Below are 21,813 nucleotides of genomic sequence, written 5' to 3' on the forward strand. Positions count from 1 at the left end.
AAGTGGTGAACAATTAAATCAATGGACCTCAGACTATAATGTCCGTGTGTTTTCCTTGCCTTGTCTACATGAGTCATGTGGAGAGAAAAGCACTTCATGAACTACTTTCTTCTCCGCATGACTCGTGCAGACACCGCGCGGAAAAAACACGGACCCCATTATAGTCTATGTGCTTACTGCTTGTCAATGCATTCAGTATTCCGTTCAGTGAGTCCCCAAGTAGACTCCCCAAATGGAATACTGAATGTAGATGTGAACCAACACGCAGTAGAAAAGGTAAGAACCAGCTTCATGAAGCGAGGACTTTCTGCAGTGGAAAAATATCTACATAGTCCCCAAACAGAGGCGAGTCCAGAGAAACCAAACTTGAGTTGAACCGTTACATAACAGTGGGAAAAGGGTATTATCCCAATAATGGAAAGGTAAAGTAAGGAAGCAAGAAAGGGGTGTAAAGCTTTGTCCCCCAATACTTTACCTTTCCATTATTGTGACTTGTGGCTGCTGGTGTATGGTGAATGGCACATACTGCAACCAGGATTCCCTGTAGAAGGAAATACATGATGGGAACGCTAACTGGAGACTGTATGTTTGTACTCGACCCAGTTTCACTTGAACAAGCGACTGTAGTGTTTAGCGTCCTGGCTCAGTGTTTTGAAGGATGAGACGGACGAAGCCTTAGGGAGTTTTCATAGAAAATAGAAATTTCTCAGTTGCTTGGGATAAGCGACCATCCCACAGCTCAGGCATTTTCCCATGACTTCCTGTGATAGTGATATAATTAGATGGTAAAAATATACATATGTTTTCCACAGACAACGCCTGGAGCTGCCATTGATTATTAGCATTTTCCATTTTGCATTTGCGTCTACCTAATAGCAACGTTTTAGAACGTTTCCCACTAAGATCCAAAACGTACCAATACGTTGTGTTCTTGTCTGGAGTTTTCTGTTATTTCACGGTTAGAGGACATTTTTATTCTTAGGGGATGTTCACACTACCCTTATTAATGTCCGTTTCCCTTATTCGTCATAGGATGAGATCAATGGCATTGAGTGACTGATGCAGATGGAGCTCCCTCTGTCTGGTGTTCATCTGTGTTCAGCCACATGTAAAAAAAACATGATGGAAGCTTTCTTCTGTTTTTTACTTTTTTGATGGAAGAAAAATCTTTGCATGCAGGACTTTTTCTTCCATTACGAATGAAAACAAAAAATGATGGAAGAAAGTGTAAATGTTAACAGATGCTAGATATAGGCGGCTCACACTGTGTCCGTCTACTACTACTACTCTACTACCCGAAATGTCCATTGCTCTTATCCTATGACAGATAAGAACAACTGATGTTGATAACAGTGATGTGAATGGCCCCTAAGTGACAACCTCTAACAGCAACTTCTAAGGTGCCCATACTTTTTGTCACCCGAATCAATCACATCATAGGAGAGGGGGCACTCACTGATTGATGTGGGGTCTGACTGTTGAGGCAACCACCAATCATGACAACTGGGGTGTTTTCCCTCCCACCTTCCCTGGCACTTTTTTTGCACCAATAACTGCGCAGGGGAGGTGGGACAGGAACTACGACAACTGAGGCATCGAAAAAAAATCGGAAAAAGCCATTGGCTGCCGAAATCAGGTGACCTCCAATTTATACGAATGGTGGATTTAATATCCGGGTCATATAAGACTGTGAACTATGTGACTGTGAGACAGAGATAGATGTACTGGCAGGGTTAGCTAAGGATAACCTTTATTTAGGTTGGAATGTCACTCACACAGCTCTTTGGGGCTCTATCTTGTTGGGATCCCTGTCAGCTTGCGATATGCAGGAGCTGACTTTTTCCCATAGGAATGCATTGACCAGCGTTGATTGGCCAAATGTCATAGAGAGTACAGCATTTGGCCAATCATCGCTGGTTCTGCCAAAGGAGGAGGAGTCTAAGATCGGTCCACAGCAGTCTCCATTCTGGTCCGATCTCAGATGTAGTAGAGTTGAGCGCATGCTGAAATCTGCTACACCCTCAGATGCAGCAGAGCTGTGTGTGCTGAACCTTGCTACATATGAGATGTAGCAGAACTGGCTGTGACTGGAGTATAAGACATGATGTAACAGCAGAATAGTGACTGTAGCTCTAGATGTGACTGGAGTATAAGACATAGTGTAACAGCAGAATAGTGACTGCATCCCTAGATGTGACTGGAGTAAAAGACATGATGTACAGCAGAATAGTGACTGCAGCTCTAGATGTGATTGGAGTATAAGACATAATGTAACAGCAAAATAGTGACTGCAGCTCTAGATGTGACTGGAGTATAAGACATGATATACAGCAGAATAGTGACTACAGCTCTAGATGTGACTGGAGTATAACACATAATGTAACAGCAGAAGAGTGACTGCAGCTCTAGATGTGACTGGAATATAAGACATGATGTACAGCAGAATAGTGACTGCATCTCTAGATGTGACTGGAGTATAAGACATGATGTACAGCAGAATAGTGACTGTAGTTCTAGATGTGACTGGAATATAACACATGATGTACAGCAGAATAGTGACTGTAGCTCTAGATGTGACTGGAGAATAAGACATGATGTACAGCAGAATAGTGACTGCAGCTCTAGATGTGACTGGAGTATAAGACATGATGTACAGCAGAATAGTGACTGCATCTCTAGATGTGACTGGAGTATAAGACATAATGTAACAGCAGAATAGTGACTGCAGCTCTAGATGTGACTGGAGGATAAGACATGACATACAGCAGAATAGTGACTGCATCTCTAGATGTGACTGGAGTATAAGACATGATGTAGAGCAGAATAGTGACTGTAGCTCTAGATGTGACTGGAGTATAAGACATGATGTAACAGCAGAATAGTGACTGTAGCTCTAGATGTGACTGGAGTATAAGACATAGTGTAACAGCAGAATAGTGACTGCATCTCTAGAGGTGACTGGAGTATAAGACATGATGTACAGCAGAATAGTGACTGCAGCTCTAGACATGACTGGAGTATAAGACATAATGTAACAGCAAAATAGTGACTGCAGCTCTAGATGTGACTGGAGTATAAGACATAATGTAACAGCAAAATAGTGACTGCAGCTCTAGATGTGACTGGAGTATAAGACATGATGTAACAGCAGAATAGTGACTGTAGTTCTAGATGTGACTGGAGAATAAGACATGATGTACAGCAGAATAGTGACTGCATCTCTAGATGTGACTGGAGTATAAGACATGATGTACAGCAGCATAGGGACTACAGCTCTAGATGTGACTGGAGTATAAGACATGATGTACAGCAGAATAGTGACTGTAGCTCTAGATGTGACTGGAATATAAGACATGATGTACAGCAGAATAGTGACTGCATCTCTAGATGTGACTGGAGTATAAGACATGATGTACAGCAGAATAGTGACTGTAGCTCTAGATGTGACTGGAATATAAGACATGATGTACAGCAGAATAGTGACTGTAGGTCTAGATGTGACTGGAGTATAAGACATTATGTAACAGCAGAATAGTGACTGCAGCTCTAGACGTGACTGGAGTATAAGACATGATGTACAGCAGAATAGTGACTGTAGCTCTAGATGTGACTGGAGAATAAGACATGATGTACAGCAGAATAGTGACTGCATCTCTAGATGTGACTGGAGTATAAGACATAATGTAACAGCAGAATAGTGACTGCAGCTCTAGATGTGACTGGAGGATAAGACATGACGTACAGCAGAATAGTGACTGCATCTCTAGATGTGACTGGAGTATAAGACATGATGTACAGCAGAATAGTGACTGCAGCTCTAGATGTGACTGGAGGATAAGACATGACGTACAGCAGAATAGTGACTGCATCTCTAGATGTGACTGGAGTATAAGACATGATGTACAGCAGAATAGTGACTGTAGCTCTAGATGTGACTGGAGTATAAGACATGATGTAACAGCAGAATAGTGACTGTAGCTCTAGATGTGACTGGAGTATAAGACATAGTGTAACAGCAGAATAGTGACTGCATCTCTAGAGGTGACTGGAGTATAAGACATGATGTACAGCAGAATAGTGACTGCAGCTCTAGACGTGACTGGAGTATAAGACATAATGTAACAGCAAAATAGTGACTGCAGCTCTAGATGTGACTGGAGGATAAGACATGACGTACAGCAGAATAGTGACTGCAGCTCTAGATGTGACTGGAGTATAAGACATGATGTACAGCAGAATAGTGACTGCATCTCTAGATGTGACTGGAGTATAAGACATAATGTAACAGCAGAATAGTGACTGCAGCTCTAGATGTGACTGGAGGATAAGACATGACGTACAGCAGAATAGTGACTGCATCTCTAGATGTGACTGGAGTATAAGACATGATGTACAGCAGAATAGTGACTGTAGCTCTAGATGTGACTGGAGTATAAGACATGATGTAACAGCAGAATAGTGACTGTAGCTCTAGATGTGACTGGAGTATATGACAGAGTGTAACAGCAGAATAGTGACTGCATCTCTAGAGGTGACTGGAGTATAAGACATGATGTACAGCAGAATAGTGACTGCAGCTCTAGACGTGACTGGAGTATAAGACATGATGTACAGCAAAATAGTGACTGCAGCTCTAGATGTGACTGGAGTATAAGACATGATGTACAGCAGAATAGTGACTACAGCTCTAGATGTGACTGGAGTATAAGACATGATGTAACAGCAGAATAGTGACTGTAGTTCTAGATGTGACTGGAGAATAAGACATGATGTACAGCAGAATAGTGACTGTAGGTCTAGATGTGACTGGAGTATAAGACCTGATGTAACAGCAGAATAGTGACTGTAGCTCTAGATGTGACTGGAATATAAGACATGATGTACAGCAGAATAGTGACTGCATCTCTAGATGTGACTGGAGTATAAGACATGATGTACAGCAGAATAGTGACTGTAGCTCTAGATGTGACTGGAATATAAGACATGATGTACAGCAGAATAGTGACTGTAGTTCTAGATGTGACTGGAGAATAAGACATAATGTAACAGCAGAATAATGACTGCATCTCTAGATGTGACTGGAGTATAAGACATGATGTACAGCAGAATAGTGACTGCATCTCTAGATGTGACTGGAGTGTAAGACATGATGTACAGCAGAATAGTGACTGCAGCTCTAGATGTGACTGGAGTATAAGACATGATGTACAGCAGAATAGTGACTGCATCTCTAGATGTGACTGGAGTATAAGACATAATGTAACAGCAGAATAGTGACTGCAGCTCTAGATGTGACTGGAGGATAAGACATGATGTACAGCAGAATAGTGACTGCATCTCTAGATGTGACTGGAGTATAAGACATGATGTACAGCAGAATAGTGACTGTAGCTCTAGATGTGACTGGAGTATAAGACATGATGTAACAGCAGAATAGTGACTGTAGCTCTAGATGTGACTGGAGTATAAGACATGATGTACAGCAGAATAGTGACTGCAGCTCTAGACGTGACTGGAGTATAAGACATAATGTAACAGCAGAATAGTGACTGCATCTCTAGAGGTGACTGGAGTATAAGACATGATGTACAGCAGAATAGTGACTGCAGCTCTAGACGTGACTGGAGTATAAGACATAATGTAACAGCAAAATAGTGACTGCAGCTCTAGATGTGACTGGAGTATAAGACATGATGTACAGCAGAATAGTGACTACAGCTCTAGATGTGACTGGAGTATAAGACATGATGTAACAGCAGAATAGTGACTGTAGTTCTAGATGTGACTGGAGAATAAGACATGATGTACAGCAGAATAGTGACTGCATCTCTAGATGTGACTGGAGTATAAGACATGATGTACAGCAGAATAGTGACTGTAGCTCTAGATGTGACTGGAATATAAGACATGATGTACAGCAGAATAGTGACTGTAGGTCTAGATGTGACTGGAGTATAAGACATGATGTAACAGCAGAATAGTGACTGCAGCTCTAGACGTGACTGGAGTATAAGACATGATGTACAGCAGAATAGTGACTGCATCTCTAGATTTGACTGGAGTATAAGACATAATGTAACAGCAGAATAGTGACTGCAGCTCTAGATGTGACTGGAGGATAAGACATGACGTACAGCAGAATAGTGACTGCATCTCTAGATGTGACTGGAGTATAAGACATGATGTACAGCAGAATAGTGACTGTAGCTCTAGATGTGACTGGAGTATAAGACATGATGTAACAGCAGAATAGTGACTGTAGCTCTAGATGTGACTGGAGTATAAGACATAGTGTAACAGCAGAATAGTGACTGCATCTCTAGAGGTGACTGGAGTATAAGACATGATGTACAGCAGAATAGTGACTGCAGCTCTAGACGTGACTGGAGTATAAGACATAATGTAACAGCAAAATAGTGACTGCAGCTCTAGATGTGACTGGAGGATAAGACATGACGTACAGCAGAATAGTGACTGCAGCTCTAGATGTGACTGGAGTATAAGACATGATGTACAGCAGAATAGTGACTGCATCTCTAGATGTGACTGGAGTATAAGACATAATGTAACAGCAGAATAGTGACTGCAGCTCTAGATGTGACTGGAGGATAAGACATGACGTACAGCAGAATAGTGACTGCATCTCTAGATGTGACTGGAGTATAAGACATGATGTACAGCAGAATAGTGACTGTAGCTCTAGATGTGACTGGAGTATAAGACATGATGTAACAGCAGAATAGTGACTGTAGCTCTAGATGTGACTGGAGTATATGACAGAGTGTAACAGCAGAATAGTGACTGCATCTCTAGAGGTGACTGGAGTATAAGACATGATGTACAGCAGAATAGTGACTGCAGCTCTAGACGTGACTGGAGTATAAAACATAATGTAACAGCAAAATAGTGACTGCAGCTCTAGATGTGACTGGAGTATAAGACATGATGTACAGCAGAATAGTGACTACAGCTCTAGATGTGACTGGAGTATAAGACATGATGTAACAGCAGAATAGTGACTGTAGTTCTAGATGTGACTGGAGAATAAGACATGATGTACAGCAGAATAGTGACTGTAGGTCTAGATGTGACTGGAATATAAGACATGATGTACAGCAGAATAGTGACTGCATCTCTAGATGTGACTGGAGTATAAGACATGATGTACAGCAGAATAGTGACTGTAGGTCTAGATGTGACTGGAATATAAGACATGATGTACAGCAGAATAGTGACTGCATCTCTAGATGTGACTGGAGTATAAGACATGATGTACAGCAGAATAGTGACTGCATCTCTAGATGTGACTGGAGTATAAGACATGATGTACAGCAGAATAGTGACTGTAGCTCTAGATGTGACTGGAATATAAGACATGATGTACAGCAGAATAGTGACTGTAGTTCTAGATGTGACTGGAGTATAAGACATGATGTACAGCAGAATAGTGACTGCAGCTCTAGATGTGACTGGAGTATAAGACATGATGTACAGCAGAATAGTGACTGCATCTCTAGATGTGACTGGAGTATAAGACATGATGTACAGCAGAATAGTGACTGCAGCTCTAGACGTGACTGGAGTATAAAACATAATGTAACAGCAAAATAGTGACTGCAGCTCTAGATGTGACTGGAGTATAAGACATGATGTACAGCAGAATAGTGACTACAGCTCTAGATGTGACTGGAGTATAAGACATGATGTACAGCAGAATAGTGACTGTAGTTCTAGATGTGACTGGAGAATAAGACATGATGTACAGCAGAATAGTGACTGTAGGTCTAGATGTGACTGGAGTATAAGACCTGATGTAACAGCAGAATAGTGACTGTAGCTCTAGATGTGACTGGAATATAAGACATGATGTACAGCAGAATAGTGACTGCATCTCTAGATGTGACTGGAGTATAAGACATGATGTACAGCAGAATAGTGACTGTAGTTCTAGATGTGACTGGAGAATAAGACATAATGTAACAGCAGAATAGTGACTGTATCTCTAGATGTGACTGGAGTATAAGACATGATGTACAGCAGAATAGTGACTGCATCTCTAGATGTGACTGGAGTATAAGACATGATGTAGAGCAGAATAGTGACTGTAGCTCTAGATGTGACTGGAGTATAAGACATGATGTAACAGCAGAATAGTGACTGTAGCTCTAGATGTGACTGGAGTATAAGACATAGTGTAACAGCAGAATAGTGACTGCATCTCTAGAGGTGACTGGAGTATAAGACATGATGTACAGCAGAATAGTGACTGCAGCTCTAGACATGACTGGAGTATAAGACATAATGTAACAGCAAAATAGTGACTGCAGCTCTAGATGTGACTGGAGTATAAGACATAATGTAACAGCAAAATAGTGACTGCAGCTCTAGATGTGACTGGAGTATAAGACATGATGTAACAGCAGAATAGTGACTGTAGTTCTAGATGTGACTGGAGAATAAGACATGATGTACAGCAGAATAGTGACTGCATCTCTAGATGTGACTGGAGTATAAGACATGATGTACAGCAGAATAGGGACTACAGCTCTAGATGTGACTGGAGTATAAGACATGATGTACAGCAGAATAGTGACTGTAGCTCTAGATGTGACTGGAATATAAGACATGATGTACAGCAGAATAGTGACTGCATCTCTAGATGTGACTGGAGTATAAGACATGATGTACAGCAGAATAGTGACTGTAGCTCTAGATGTGACTGGAATATAAGACATGATGTACAGCAGAATAGTGACTGTAGGTCTAGATGTGACTGGAGTATAAGACATGATGTAACAGCAGAATAGTGACTGCAGCTCTAGACGTGACTGGAGTATAAGACATGATGTACAGCAGAATAGTGACTGTAGCTCTAGATGTGACTGGAGAATAAGACATGATGTACAGCAGAATAGTGACTGCATCTCTAGATGTGACTGGAGTATAAGACATAATGTAACAGCAGAATAGTGACTGCAGCTCTAGATGTGACTGGAGGATAAGACATGACGTACAGCAGAATAGTGACTGCATCTCTAGATGTGACTGGAGTATAAGACATGATGTACAGCAGAATAGTGACTGCAGCTCTAGATGTGACTGGAGGATAAGACATGACGTACAGCAGAATAGTGACTGCATCTCTAGATGTGACTGGAGTATAAGACATGATGTACAGCAGAATAGTGACTGTAGCTCTAGATGTGACTGGAGTATAAGACATGATGTAACAGCAGAATAGTGACTGTAGCTCTAGATGTGACTGGAGTATAAGACATAGTGTAACAGCAGAATAGTGACTGCATCTCTAGAGGTGACTGGAGTATAAGACATGATGTACAGCAGAATAGTGACTGCAGCTCTAGACGTGACTGGAGTATAAGACATAATGTAACAGCAAAATAGTGACTGCAGCTCTAGATGTGACTGGAGGATAAGACATGACGTACAGCAGAATAGTGACTGCAGCTCTAGATGTGACTGGAGTATAAGACATGATGTACAGCAGAATAGTGACTGCATCTCTAGATGTGACTGGAGTATAAGACATAATGTAACAGCAGAATAGTGACTGCAGCTCTAGATGTGACTGGAGGATAAGACATGACGTACAGCAGAATAGTGACTGCATCTCTAGATGTGACTGGAGTATAAGACATGATGTACAGCAGAATAGTGACTGTAGCTCTAGATGTGACTGGAGTATAAGACATGATGTAACAGCAGAATAGTGACTGTAGCTCTAGATGTGACTGGAGTATATGACAGAGTGTAACAGCAGAATAGTGACTGCATCTCTAGAGGTGACTGGAGTATAAGACATGATGTACAGCAGAATAGTGACTGCAGCTCTAGACGTGACTGGAGTATAAGACATGATGTACAGCAAAATAGTGACTGCAGCTCTAGATGTGACTGGAGTATAAGACATGATGTACAGCAGAATAGTGACTACAGCTCTAGATGTGACTGGAGTATAAGACATGATGTAACAGCAGAATAGTGACTGTAGTTCTAGATGTGACTGGAGAATAAGACATGATGTACAGCAGAATAGTGACTGTAGGTCTAGATGTGACTGGAGTATAAGACCTGATGTAACAGCAGAATAGTGACTGTAGCTCTAGATGTGACTGGAATATAAGACATGATGTACAGCAGAATAGTGACTGCATCTCTAGATGTGACTGGAGTATAAGACATGATGTACAGCAGAATAGTGACTGTAGCTCTAGATGTGACTGGAATATAAGACATGATGTACAGCAGAATAGTGACTGTAGTTCTAGATGTGACTGGAGAATAAGACATAATGTAACAGCAGAATAATGACTGCATCTCTAGATGTGACTGGAGTATAAGACATGATGTACAGCAGAATAGTGACTGCATCTCTAGGTGTGACTGGAGTGTAAGACATGATGTACAGCAGAATAGTGACTGCAGCTCTAGATGTGACTGGAGTATAAGACATGATGTACAGCAGAATAGTGACTGCATCTCTAGATGTGACTGGAGTATAAGACATAATGTAACAGCAGAATAGTGACTGCAGCTCTAGATGTGACTGGAGGATAAGACATGATGTACAGCAGAATAGTGACTGCATCTCTAGATGTGACTGGAGTATAAGACATGATGTACAGCAGAATAGTGACTGTAGCTCTAGATGTGACTGGAGTATAAGACATGATGTAACAGCAGAATAGTGACTGTAGCTCTAGATGTGACTGGAGTATAAGACATGATGTACAGCAGAATAGTGACTGCAGCTCTAGACGTGACTGGAGTATAAGACATAATGTAACAGCAGAATAGTGACTGCATCTCTAGAGGTGACTGGAGTATAAGACATGATGTACAGCAGAATAGTGACTGCAGCTCTAGACGTGACTGGAGTATAAGACATAATGTAACAGCAAAATAGTGACTGCAGCTCTAGATGTGACTGGAGTATAAGACATGATGTACAGCAGAATAGTGACTACAGCTCTAGATGTGACTGGAGTATAAGACATGATGTAACAGCAGAATAGTGACTGTAGTTCTAGATGTGACTGGAGAATAAGACATGATGTACAGCAGAATAGTGACTGCATCTCTAGATGTGACTGGAGTATAAGACATGATGTACAGCAGAATAGTGACTGTAGCTCTAGATGTGACTGGAATATAAGACATGATGTACAGCAGAATAGTGACTGTAGGTCTAGATGTGACTGGAGTATAAGACATGATGTAACAGCAGAATAGTGACTGCAGCTCTAGACGTGACTGGAGTATAAGACATGATGTACAGCAGAATAGTGACTGCATCTCTAGATTTGACTGGAGTATAAGACATAATGTAACAGCAGAATAGTGACTGCAGCTCTAGATGTGACTGGAGGATAAGACATGACGTACAGCAGAATAGTGACTGCATCTCTAGATGTGACTGGAGTATAAGACATGATGTACAGCAGAATAGTGACTGTAGCTCTAGATGTGACTGGAGTATAAGACATGATGTAACAGCAGAATAGTGACTGTAGCTCTAGATGTGACTGGAGTATAAGACATAGTGTAACAGCAGAATAGTGACTGCATCTCTAGAGGTGACTGGAGTATAAGACATGATGTACAGCAGAATAGTGACTGCAGCTCTAGACGTGACTGGAGTATAAGACATAATGTAACAGCAAAATAGTGACTGCAGCTCTAGATGTGACTGGAGTATAAGACATGATGTACAGCAGAATAGTGACTGCATCTCTAGATGTGACTGGAGTATAAGACATAATGTAACAGCAGAATAGTGACTGCAGCTCTAGATGTGACTGGAGGATAAGACATGACGTACAGCAGAATAGTGACTGCATCTCTAGATGTGACTGGAGTATAAGACATGATGTACAGCAGAATAGTGACTGTAGCTCTAGATGTGACTGGAGTATAAGACATGATGTAACAGCAGAATAGTGACTGTAGCTCTAGATGTGACTGGAGTATATGACAGAGTGTAACAGCAGAATAGTGACTGCATCTCTAGAGGTGACTGGAGTATAAGACATGATGTACAGCAGAATAGTGACTGCAGCTCTAGACGTGACTGGAGTATAAAACATAATGTAACAGCAAAATAGTGACTGCAGCTCTAGATGTGACTGGAGTATAAGACATGATGTACAGCAGAATAGTGACTACAGCTCTAGATGTGACTGGAGTATAAGACATGATGTAACAGCAGAATAGTGACTGTAGTTCTAGATGTGACTGGAGAATAAGACATGATGTACAGCAGAATAGTGACTGTAGGTCTAGATGTGACTGGAGTATAAGACCTGATGTAACAGCAGAATAGTGACTATAGCTCTAGATGTGACTGGAATATAAGACATGATGTACAGCAGAATAGTGACTGCATCTCTAGATGTGACTGGAGTATAAGACATGATGTACAGCAGAATAGTGACTGTAGCTCTAGATGTGACTGGAATATAAGACATGATGTACAGCAGAATAGTGACTGTAGTTCTAGATGTGACTGGAGTATAAGACATGATGTACAGCAGAATAGTGACTGCAGCTCTAGATGTGACTGGAGTATAAGACATGATGTACAGCAGAATAGTGACTGCATCTCTAGATGTGACTGGAGTATAAGACATGATGTACAGCAGAATAGTGACTGCAGCTCTAGACGTGACTGGAGTATAAAACATAATGTAACAGCAAAATAGTGACTGCAGCTCTAGATGTGACTGGAGTATAAGACATGATGTACAGCAGAATAGTGACTACAGCTCTAGATGTGACTGGAGTATAAGACATGATGTACAGCAGAATAGTGACTGTAGTTCTAGATGTGACTGGAGAATAAGACATGATGTACAGCAGAATAGTGACTGTAGGTCTAGATGTGACTGGAGTATAAGACCTGATGTAACAGCAGAATAGTGACTGTAGCTCTAGATGTGACTGGAATATAAGACATGATGTACAGCAGAATAGTGACTGCATCTCTAGATGTGACTGGAGTATAAGACATGATGTACAGCAGAATAGTGACTGTAGCTCTAGATGTGACTGGAATATAAGACATGATGTACAGCAGAATAGTGACTGTAGTTCTAGATGTGACTGGAGAATAAGACATAATGTAACAGCAGAATAGTGACTGCATCTCTAGATGTGACTGGAGTATAAGACATGATGTACAGCAGAATAGTGACTGCATCTCTAGATGTGACTGGAGTATAAGACATGATGTACAGCAGAATAGTGACTGTAGCTCTAGATGTGACTGGAGAATATGACATGATGTACAGCAGAATAGTGACTGCAGCTCTAGATGTGACTGGAGTATAAGACATGATGTACAGCAGAATAGTGACTGCATCTCTAGATGTGACTGGAGTATAAGACATAATGTAACAGCAGAATAGTGACTGCAGCTCTAGATGTGACTGGAGGATAAGACATGATGTACAGCAGAATAGTGACTGCATCTCTAGATGTGACTGGAGTATAAGACATGATGTACAGCAGAATAGTGACTGTAGCTCTAGATGTGACTGGAGTATAAGACATGATGTAACAGCAGAATAGTGACTGTAGCTCTAGATGTGACTGGAGTATAAGACATGATGTACAGCAGAATAGTGACTGTAGCTCTAGATGTGACTGGAGTATAAGACATAGTGTAACAGCAGAATAGTGACTGCATCTCTAGAGGTGACTGGAATATAAGACATGATGTACAGCAGAATAGTGACTGCAGCTCTAGATGTGACTGGAGTATAAGACATGATGTACAGCAGAATAGTGACTGCATCTCTAGATGTGACTGGAGTATAAGACATTATGTAACAGCAGAATAGTGACTGCAGCTCTAGACGTGACTGGAGTATAAGACATAATGTAACAGCAAAATAGTGACTGCAGCTCTAGATGTGACTGGAGTATAAGACATGATGTACAGCAGAATAGTGACTACAGCTCTAGATGTGACTGGAGTATAAGACATGATGTAACAGCAGAATAGTGACTGTAGTTCTAGATGTGACTGGAGAATAAGACATGATGTACAGCAGAATAGTGACTGCATCTCTAGATGTGACTGGAGTATACAGTTGGTGCATGTATGTAAGCTCTGCAATACATACTAAATCTGATGAGCAGAGACCATGGTAAAGCGTCCGCCTGGTTTTGTAGTAGGGGTCAACAGGCTGTGTACACTCAGAAGACCACGGTTCATTAAATGTATCCCTGTTCTTAGGGCAGTCACAGTAAACAGATGGTATTCTATGGTTGCTCAGCAATGACTTCATTACATCCAAGACTCTCAACTCAGGTTGCCGACCATTCTTTCTTTCACAGACAAGTCGGAGAAAAATGGAGGTCATTAGAGTCCTGTCTTAAACAAGATGTCTTTACAGTTTACATGGACATCACTAACAAGGCCATAATGGACTCATTTCTCAAACTGGGAATGAAAATGTAGACAATTGTGACTCCTTCTTCCACATGGGGAGGTAACCTGAGGTTCCTAAGACTTTCTATGGCTGCCAATGCCACCATATAGGAATGAAATCTCTCTCTCCTTCTGACTCCTAAATCCTACATATATTCTCCAAAACATATATAAATAGCCCAATGAATGAACTAATTTTATGCAATTTCTGGACTGGTCAGGTTAGTCCACCAGCCATGGAAAAGACTACAGTGCCTAGAGAGATGGGAAGCCTTGCCCAGGGTCACACTACCCTTTAGAGAAGGGTATCAGACAGTTCCTCTCTATATGGGACCCAGAGCACTCACATAGGTGTTATCTATTGTAAGGGGGTCCAGCTCACACGGTTGGGGAACGGCAATGACAGTTCAGAAAGTCAGTGGGTTTAAAGTCCAGGGGTGTTTTATTCACAAAACAAAAAACAAACAACAGAAAATCTAGTCCTATCCAGCCCTAGCTATACACTTGGCGTACCTGACTAACCTAGTGCAGGCGAGACACACATCAGCAGATGTAGCAGCAAAATGTCACAAGCTGTGCCAGGGGTGTTTCCCTCTCAGGGTTGGTTCACACTAGCGCTTGTATTCCATCCGCAAGGAGTCCGCATGAAGACTCCCCCGAACGGAATACCAATGCTAATGCAAGCGCTGTGCAGTTAAGCACACGGAGCCCATTGACTATAATGGGCTCCGTGTGCTTGCCGCGCACTACCCGCACAATTGATTCGTGCGGGCAGTGCTCGGCAAGCACAGGGAGCCCATTATAGTCTATGGGCTCCATGTGCTTTGCAAGCACATCGCTTGCAATTGCGATTGCATTCCGTCCAGGGGGGGTCTCCATGCGGACTCCTTGCGGACGGAATACAAGCGCTAGTGTGAACCAACCCTCAGTACTAGGCTTCCTTCCCCAGTAATAGCCATGAGGAAGCCTCATGAGGAACCCGGGACTCAGGGAAAAACCTGGAGTGGAGTAGGGGTGTGGACTGGAAGGCTCCCACTACCAACCTGCCCTCCAGTCCAGAAAAACCAGCCCATGATATGGAAAAAGAGCCCTAGCAGACTATGTTCTACTAGAGCAGGGGTAGGGAATGTACGGCTCTCCAGCTGCTGTGGAACTACAACTCCCAACATGCTCCATTCTCTTCCATGGGATTTCCAACAACAGCAGAGCAAGTATGCATGCTGGGAGTTGTAGTTTTGCAACAGCTGGAGAGCCGTACGTTCCCTACCCCTGTACTAGAGCATAAATTATCGCTCTGGCTTTCCTTTATCTCACCTGGCTGAGGAAACCAGGTGAGATATACACTCCGTCCACCACATTACCATACTATATAATGTGAGTCCGAGCACACAAGGATAATATTATATGTTACCTTAAATAGCTCCGGAGCCTGTTTCTTCATTTTCTCCATTTTCCATTCATTTTCACATGGATTTAGAGATGATGGGGGAGCAGTACAGGAACATTTGCAGTCTGACCCTGAGCTGACTGTTTCCACTGTATAATAATCCTCCACTCGCATATTGCCATCTTTAATTCGGGCACAGGCCTCTTTACTAAGGGGTCTCATGATGCATTTACAGCGACAGTCAGAACCTTCTGAAATCATGCGCACGTGATCTATATCCCCAAAAACCTAGAAAGTAAAAATAATACAAATGAAACATTTTCATAAGAACACTTGTAATACTAGTAGTGCTCCTATTATTAATAATGTGTATTACATATACTTAGTGGTTAGCACTGTTGTTTCACAGCAGCAGGGTTCAGGTCCCACTGAGGACAACATCTGCATGTGCTTTGCAAGTTCTCCAAATGTTTGTGTGGGTTTTACCCAAATACCATCCTCTTCTACTGAAAATATATTGATAGGTTACAGAAAGAAATTGACCCCAGGGAGGGTGTTCATTTTAGAATGGGAAAAGGGACTGATGGGAACGATGACAATCTCTAAAAAGTGCTGCAGAAGACATCGGTGATATAAAAGGGACAGAAAATCATAATAAAGGGGTTTCCCAGATTTGATTTTATTTTTTAATGGAATTGAAAAAAACATGTTTAATCCACCACAGTCCCAGCACTGACACTCTGTTGTCCCTCATTGGTTGTTTTTAAGCGTGTTTTTTCTGAAGGCCAGGGAAGGTGAAAAAAAAACACCTACATCACTTGTGATGTCCCCGACACTTATCGGCCTCTGTGGTCACACGAGGCAAGGACTTCCACTAGAACAAGCCCCAGGACTGGACAGCGGCTTGGTACACCAGAGCACTGGGGACAGGGAAGTGTGTGTGTTTTTTTTTATTTTTTATTTTTTTTTATTTCAATTTCCTGGACAACCCCTTTAATCCTCTGCAGAGATGACATATATTCCAAGAATATGATAACTACAGCCATTTCCGTGACTCAACATACCCAAATTCTGACACTGAGAACCACGACTGTACTAAAGATGGCTGTGTACCAGTCTCCATGTATGCGATACATACAAAGGTCTAGAGAACCAATACTATTTCCTTGAAAAGAAATACACTATTCAAATTCCCATGCAGTTAGGGTAGGTTCACACTGCCGTTATTGTCCATTAAATGACAGGTATAGATGGAGCCCCCTGAGTCGGGGGTGCATCCGCATTCACCCTGATGTAAAAACTAGACAGAAGATGTTTTTTACATTACAGTCAATGGGAGCAGACACTGACATAGGGATCTCCGTCTGTGTCTGTTACTCTACAGCTAATAACAGTAGTGTGACCATAGCCTTAGACTGTAACAAAATGTTGAAACAAGTCTAGAGCTTTACTCTTTTAGCCGTAATGATATTTTCCCATATAAGCAATTCAATGGAAGCATTATCTTGAAAAAGTGCAACATTGCTTGGGAACACAATGCAAATTTAGGGTAAGGAGGTTCCATTTTTTTGTAACTCATTAAGCTTATAGAGAGCCCATTGCCAAGTGCGATTGTGCCTGATTTATGTCATTCCAGTCATTTACTGATATTCTGTGACCAATTAGTTTGTAGTATGAAGCGACTGGCAGCTGCGTCCATACCGAAGGACAGACAAGTAATGAGTGTCTCAGATCCTGTCTACACTGGACAATGGCATTATTTGTGCAGTGCCAACTTGCTGCACAATTCTGACACAATCAATTATCAATGCTTCTTTTCTTATAGGAATGGCCATCGGGTTGTCAGGTTTTCCGCTCTGTTTGGTTAAAATCTTGGACATTTCATTTTTCATGGGCTCAGCATTCATAAATGCATACAACTAAAAGGTTTAGTGAATACATGTCCATACTATTTACATTTAAAGGGTGTATCCATTTTCAGCAAATTCCTAGAAATAACCAATGAAGGTTTCTAATGAATGTCGACAAGCAGAGCTATTGAAAGTCATGAGGAATTGATGCAGAAATCTCAACTGTGCAAAAAAAAATCCCAATGGACCAAATGGACACTCTTGGCCAGTTGACACCTATGGGGAGGGTACAGGGTTAACAGAACTTCCTATTTAATACTAAGATTCAGAGCAAGAACATGAAACTCCTTGGTCACAATGCAAAATCCCAGACTCCCAACTATAATGTATCATTAATAGTACTGGTCTCTACATATTGGGAGAGACACTTAATGGACCCCCTAAGACTCCAAGTGAATTTACTGTGTTAGAGTGAGAATATGATGTGCCCACCATCTTGACCAAGAGATGGTAATCCCGAGAGTTAAAATGACCCCCAAGATGTCACTAGATAGATACATAGATGGATAGATAGATAGATAGATAGATAGATAGATAGATAGATAGATAGATAGATAGATAGATAGATATGTAATGCTACAAGCACAGAGTTCGGAGTCATAACTTGGTTATCACTAGCAGATGTCTACTCCGCAAATCCTTGGTGGTAAAAATAATTTATTCATAATCTGGCAATAAGAAAATAATCTGTTCTCAAGTGTCTATTTTTTCTCTACTTTTCTCTGTTTAGACAAATGACTCCCACCTCTGATTTTTCCCATTCAGAAAATGTGACTCAGCGTTTCCTGCCGACCTACAAATCACATGTAAAAATAAAACCATCACAATCTGTCCATTTAAAGGGATATCTAGATTATATAAAGTCATCTGAAATGTCGATATACTTGAACCCCTGAGATACCTTATACAGCTAGACCGCTTCTGATCTACACCAGCTATGGAAAATCATTGGTGTTCTGAGAAATCATTACACAAGTAGGGAATGTGATAATACTAATCCCTAATACTATAATACCAATCGCAAAAGATTTTTGTAACTCCTAAAACAACTCATACAAATCCAGGCTAAAATCTTATATTTAGGCTGAGGCCACACATTGCGAAAACGCAGCTTTTTTTGTTGCAGATTTTGCTGCTTTTTTTTTAGCCAAAGCCAAGAATGGCTACAAGAGGAATGGGAAATATATAAAAAGTACTTATACTTCTCCCTTCTGCACAATCCAAAAAAGCTGTGTTTCTGTGGGGCCTCAGCCCAAGGCCAGGGCCATAAGGGCCGGAAACGCCGTGATTTGGCCGCGGCGGAAATGCCACGGGAAAAATCGCAGCGTTTTACAGTACTTGCAAAGTGGATGGGATTCATGAGAATCCATGCCCACTTTGCTGCACGGACACACTGCGATTTCCAAAATCGTTGCAGTTTTGAAAATCTCAGCATGTCAATTACATCTACGGAAACGCCGGCAGTTTTCCCATAGATATAATTGTAACTGAAAGTCTGCAGAGGAAAACTCTGTGAACTTTCTGTTCAAAGAGCGGCAGGAAGGACCACAATGCGTTCACGCCGCGGTTGTTCCCGCAGCGCTTTAGCGCAGCGGTTCCGGCCTGTGAGGCCTTAGCCTTACACTGAACTCTCATATGCAGTTAATGAATTTTTTTTAGTGAAAGCAGATTTAGACCGGGGCCCCATGGGCCAGAAACGCCGCAATTTGGCTGCGGCAGAAACGCTGCGATATAAATTGCGGCGTTTTACAGTACTTGCAAAGCGGATGGGATTCATGCGAATCCCATGCCCACCTTGCAGAAAAGATCACAGCACGGACACGCTGCGATTTCCAAAACCTTTGCGGTTTTGAAAATTGCAGCATGTCAATTATATTTACGGAAACGCCGACAGCTTTCCGATAGATATAATTGTAACAGAAAGTCTTCTGTTCAAAGTGCTGCGGGAAGAAGCGCGATGCGTTCACGTTGCGGTTGTTCCCGCAGTGCTTCAGCGTGGCGGTTCCAGCCCGTGGGGCCTTAGCCTAAGGAACGGATTGAGCAGAAGGTAAAAGTATAAATACTTGCTATGTATTCCTCATTCTTGGCGTTGGCTTAAAAAAAAGCAGCAAAATCAATAATAAAAAATGCTGCTTTTCCGCAACGTGGTGCCTCGGCCTAAAACAGCATAAGAAATATTAAAGGGGCTCTATCATTGGGAAAAGTCATTTATAACTAATCACATCTTTGCATAACCTTTAGAAAGGCTATTCCACACCTACCTTTAGTATGTAAATTGCCTCAGTGGTTTCTGAATAAATCCGTTTTTATTCATATGCTAAATAGACTGGTGCACAATGCATCCTGCACCCACTTTGCTATTGTTTACTATGGGAGTATACAGCACAGGCTGCTGATGATGATGATGACTCAGCTTCCTGTTTGCACACACACATAATAACGGGTGTTGATGGGGAAAGGGGGGTTCACTTATGAAACTTTTGCACTGGGCTCACCAATATGTTAAAACAGCCCTGGAAACAGTGTTTCGCCCTTGTGAAATAGTGCATCCATTGCTGTGACATCATGGTTTATTTATCAAGATGCAAATGAGCTCAATGGCTGCAGACTCCTTGCTTCAAAGAGCTGATTTGTAAATCCAGGTGGGTAACCTATCTATCTGTGGGTCTGGGTTGATGTGCTGGATTCCGGTGACAGACTCCCTTTAATGAAGCTACTGGAAAAAAATATACCATATAAAATGAAATGACCTCCAATAGACCTCCATATTTGCAGCTTTGATGTCCTGAGCATGCACAATCCAGTTAGCACATGTCCAATTGACCTTTATGATAGCATTGCCACTTATAAGCACAGAATCTGCCCACCTTGGGGCAACATAGTGGCTCAGTGGTTTGCACTGCAGCCTTGCAGCGCTGGAGTTCTGGGTTCCACCCAGAACAACATCGACAAGGAGTTTGTATATTCTCCCCGTGTTTGCGTGAATTTCCTTCCATTCTACAAAGACATACTGATGGGGGGGGGGGAAAGCACATTGTGATCCCTATATGGGGCTCACAATCTACATGAAAAAATAAAAAAGCCGCCTGCCTCCTTTATGCATAGGGAGAATTATATATTCACCCTGGCATTGCCTGGACTCATTAACGCCAAATCCTCCTTGTATCTTGTTATTGAGTCTACTTATGTAGTCCAATTGGGGTGGCCACCTGAGATGCCCTCTCTCTATGGCAGTACCAGCCGGGTATATGACATAACTCTTGGGTTCTGGCTGCAGTACTCTCTCTAGGATAAGCTAGTGATGCCATCATATTCTTTTCCTAGCTGCAGCTGTCTGCCCACCGGATGCCTCAGCAGAACCGCTCATGGTGTTCCTTTATCATGCGCAGCTTTGCAGTTGCAGGTTTTGACAAGTCCAAAGCACGTACAAATATTAGCTTTTAATAGGGTGACTTTTCTGTGAAAATCTGTGGTATGCATTGTGCGGCATTGTGTAATCTCAGGCACGTAACACAACATGCTTCAATACTCAAGAGACCGTATTTGCTCTTTATGAAAAACTTTTATCTTCACTTTACTGGAATCCAGCAACACAGCAAATAGAAAAGTGGAGAGCAGTTATCTAACCGAGCCATTATACTAATTGTAACAAATCCTTCATAGTCCCCAGGGCGTGTCAGTAAGGAGGTCAAGTGAGGTAGAAGACTCAGAATATAAGAATTAGGGTGAGGATGCACCATACAGCCAGCTGAGGCTTCACCCACCAATGGCCACCACTAGTGGGCAGAGCTTTGAACACGACACAGTGCTGGCTGCATTTTGTGTCCTCACCCTTACTGGGATTCAGTTACTTAATAGGGCTTGAAAGGAATATCTTATTTTTTAAAACAGATTTTTATGCTAAACACATTTTTAAATCGTAGCTAAATTTTTGGAAAACATTAGATTTTTATGGAAGTAACACATAAATTACTTTTTAATAATTATTCATTTATTATTATTATTATTATTATTATTGGGACCCGAAAAATGGAAACCCAATTAACTTTAAAAGCATTTAC

At 41.7% G+C, this 21,813-nt stretch overlaps 1 protein-coding gene across 1 annotated transcript in view; it reads right to left on the reverse strand.

The window, feature by feature from the left end:
- Positions 1-21,813, reverse strand: part of OLFML2A (olfactomedin like 2A) — a 78,033-nt gene that overhangs the window by 35,738 nt on the left and 20,482 nt on the right. Inside the window, exon 2 of the mRNA XM_075259370.1 lies at positions 15,867-16,130. Coding sequence (XP_075115471.1) covers positions 15,867-16,130 — 264 coding nt within the window. The remainder of the gene's footprint in view (positions 1-15,866; positions 16,131-21,813) is intronic.

This window comes from Leptodactylus fuscus, chromosome 11, assembly GCF_031893055.1.
Source record: "Leptodactylus fuscus isolate aLepFus1 chromosome 11, aLepFus1.hap2, whole genome shotgun sequence".
Taxonomy (NCBI): domain Eukaryota; kingdom Metazoa; phylum Chordata; class Amphibia; order Anura; family Leptodactylidae; genus Leptodactylus; species Leptodactylus fuscus.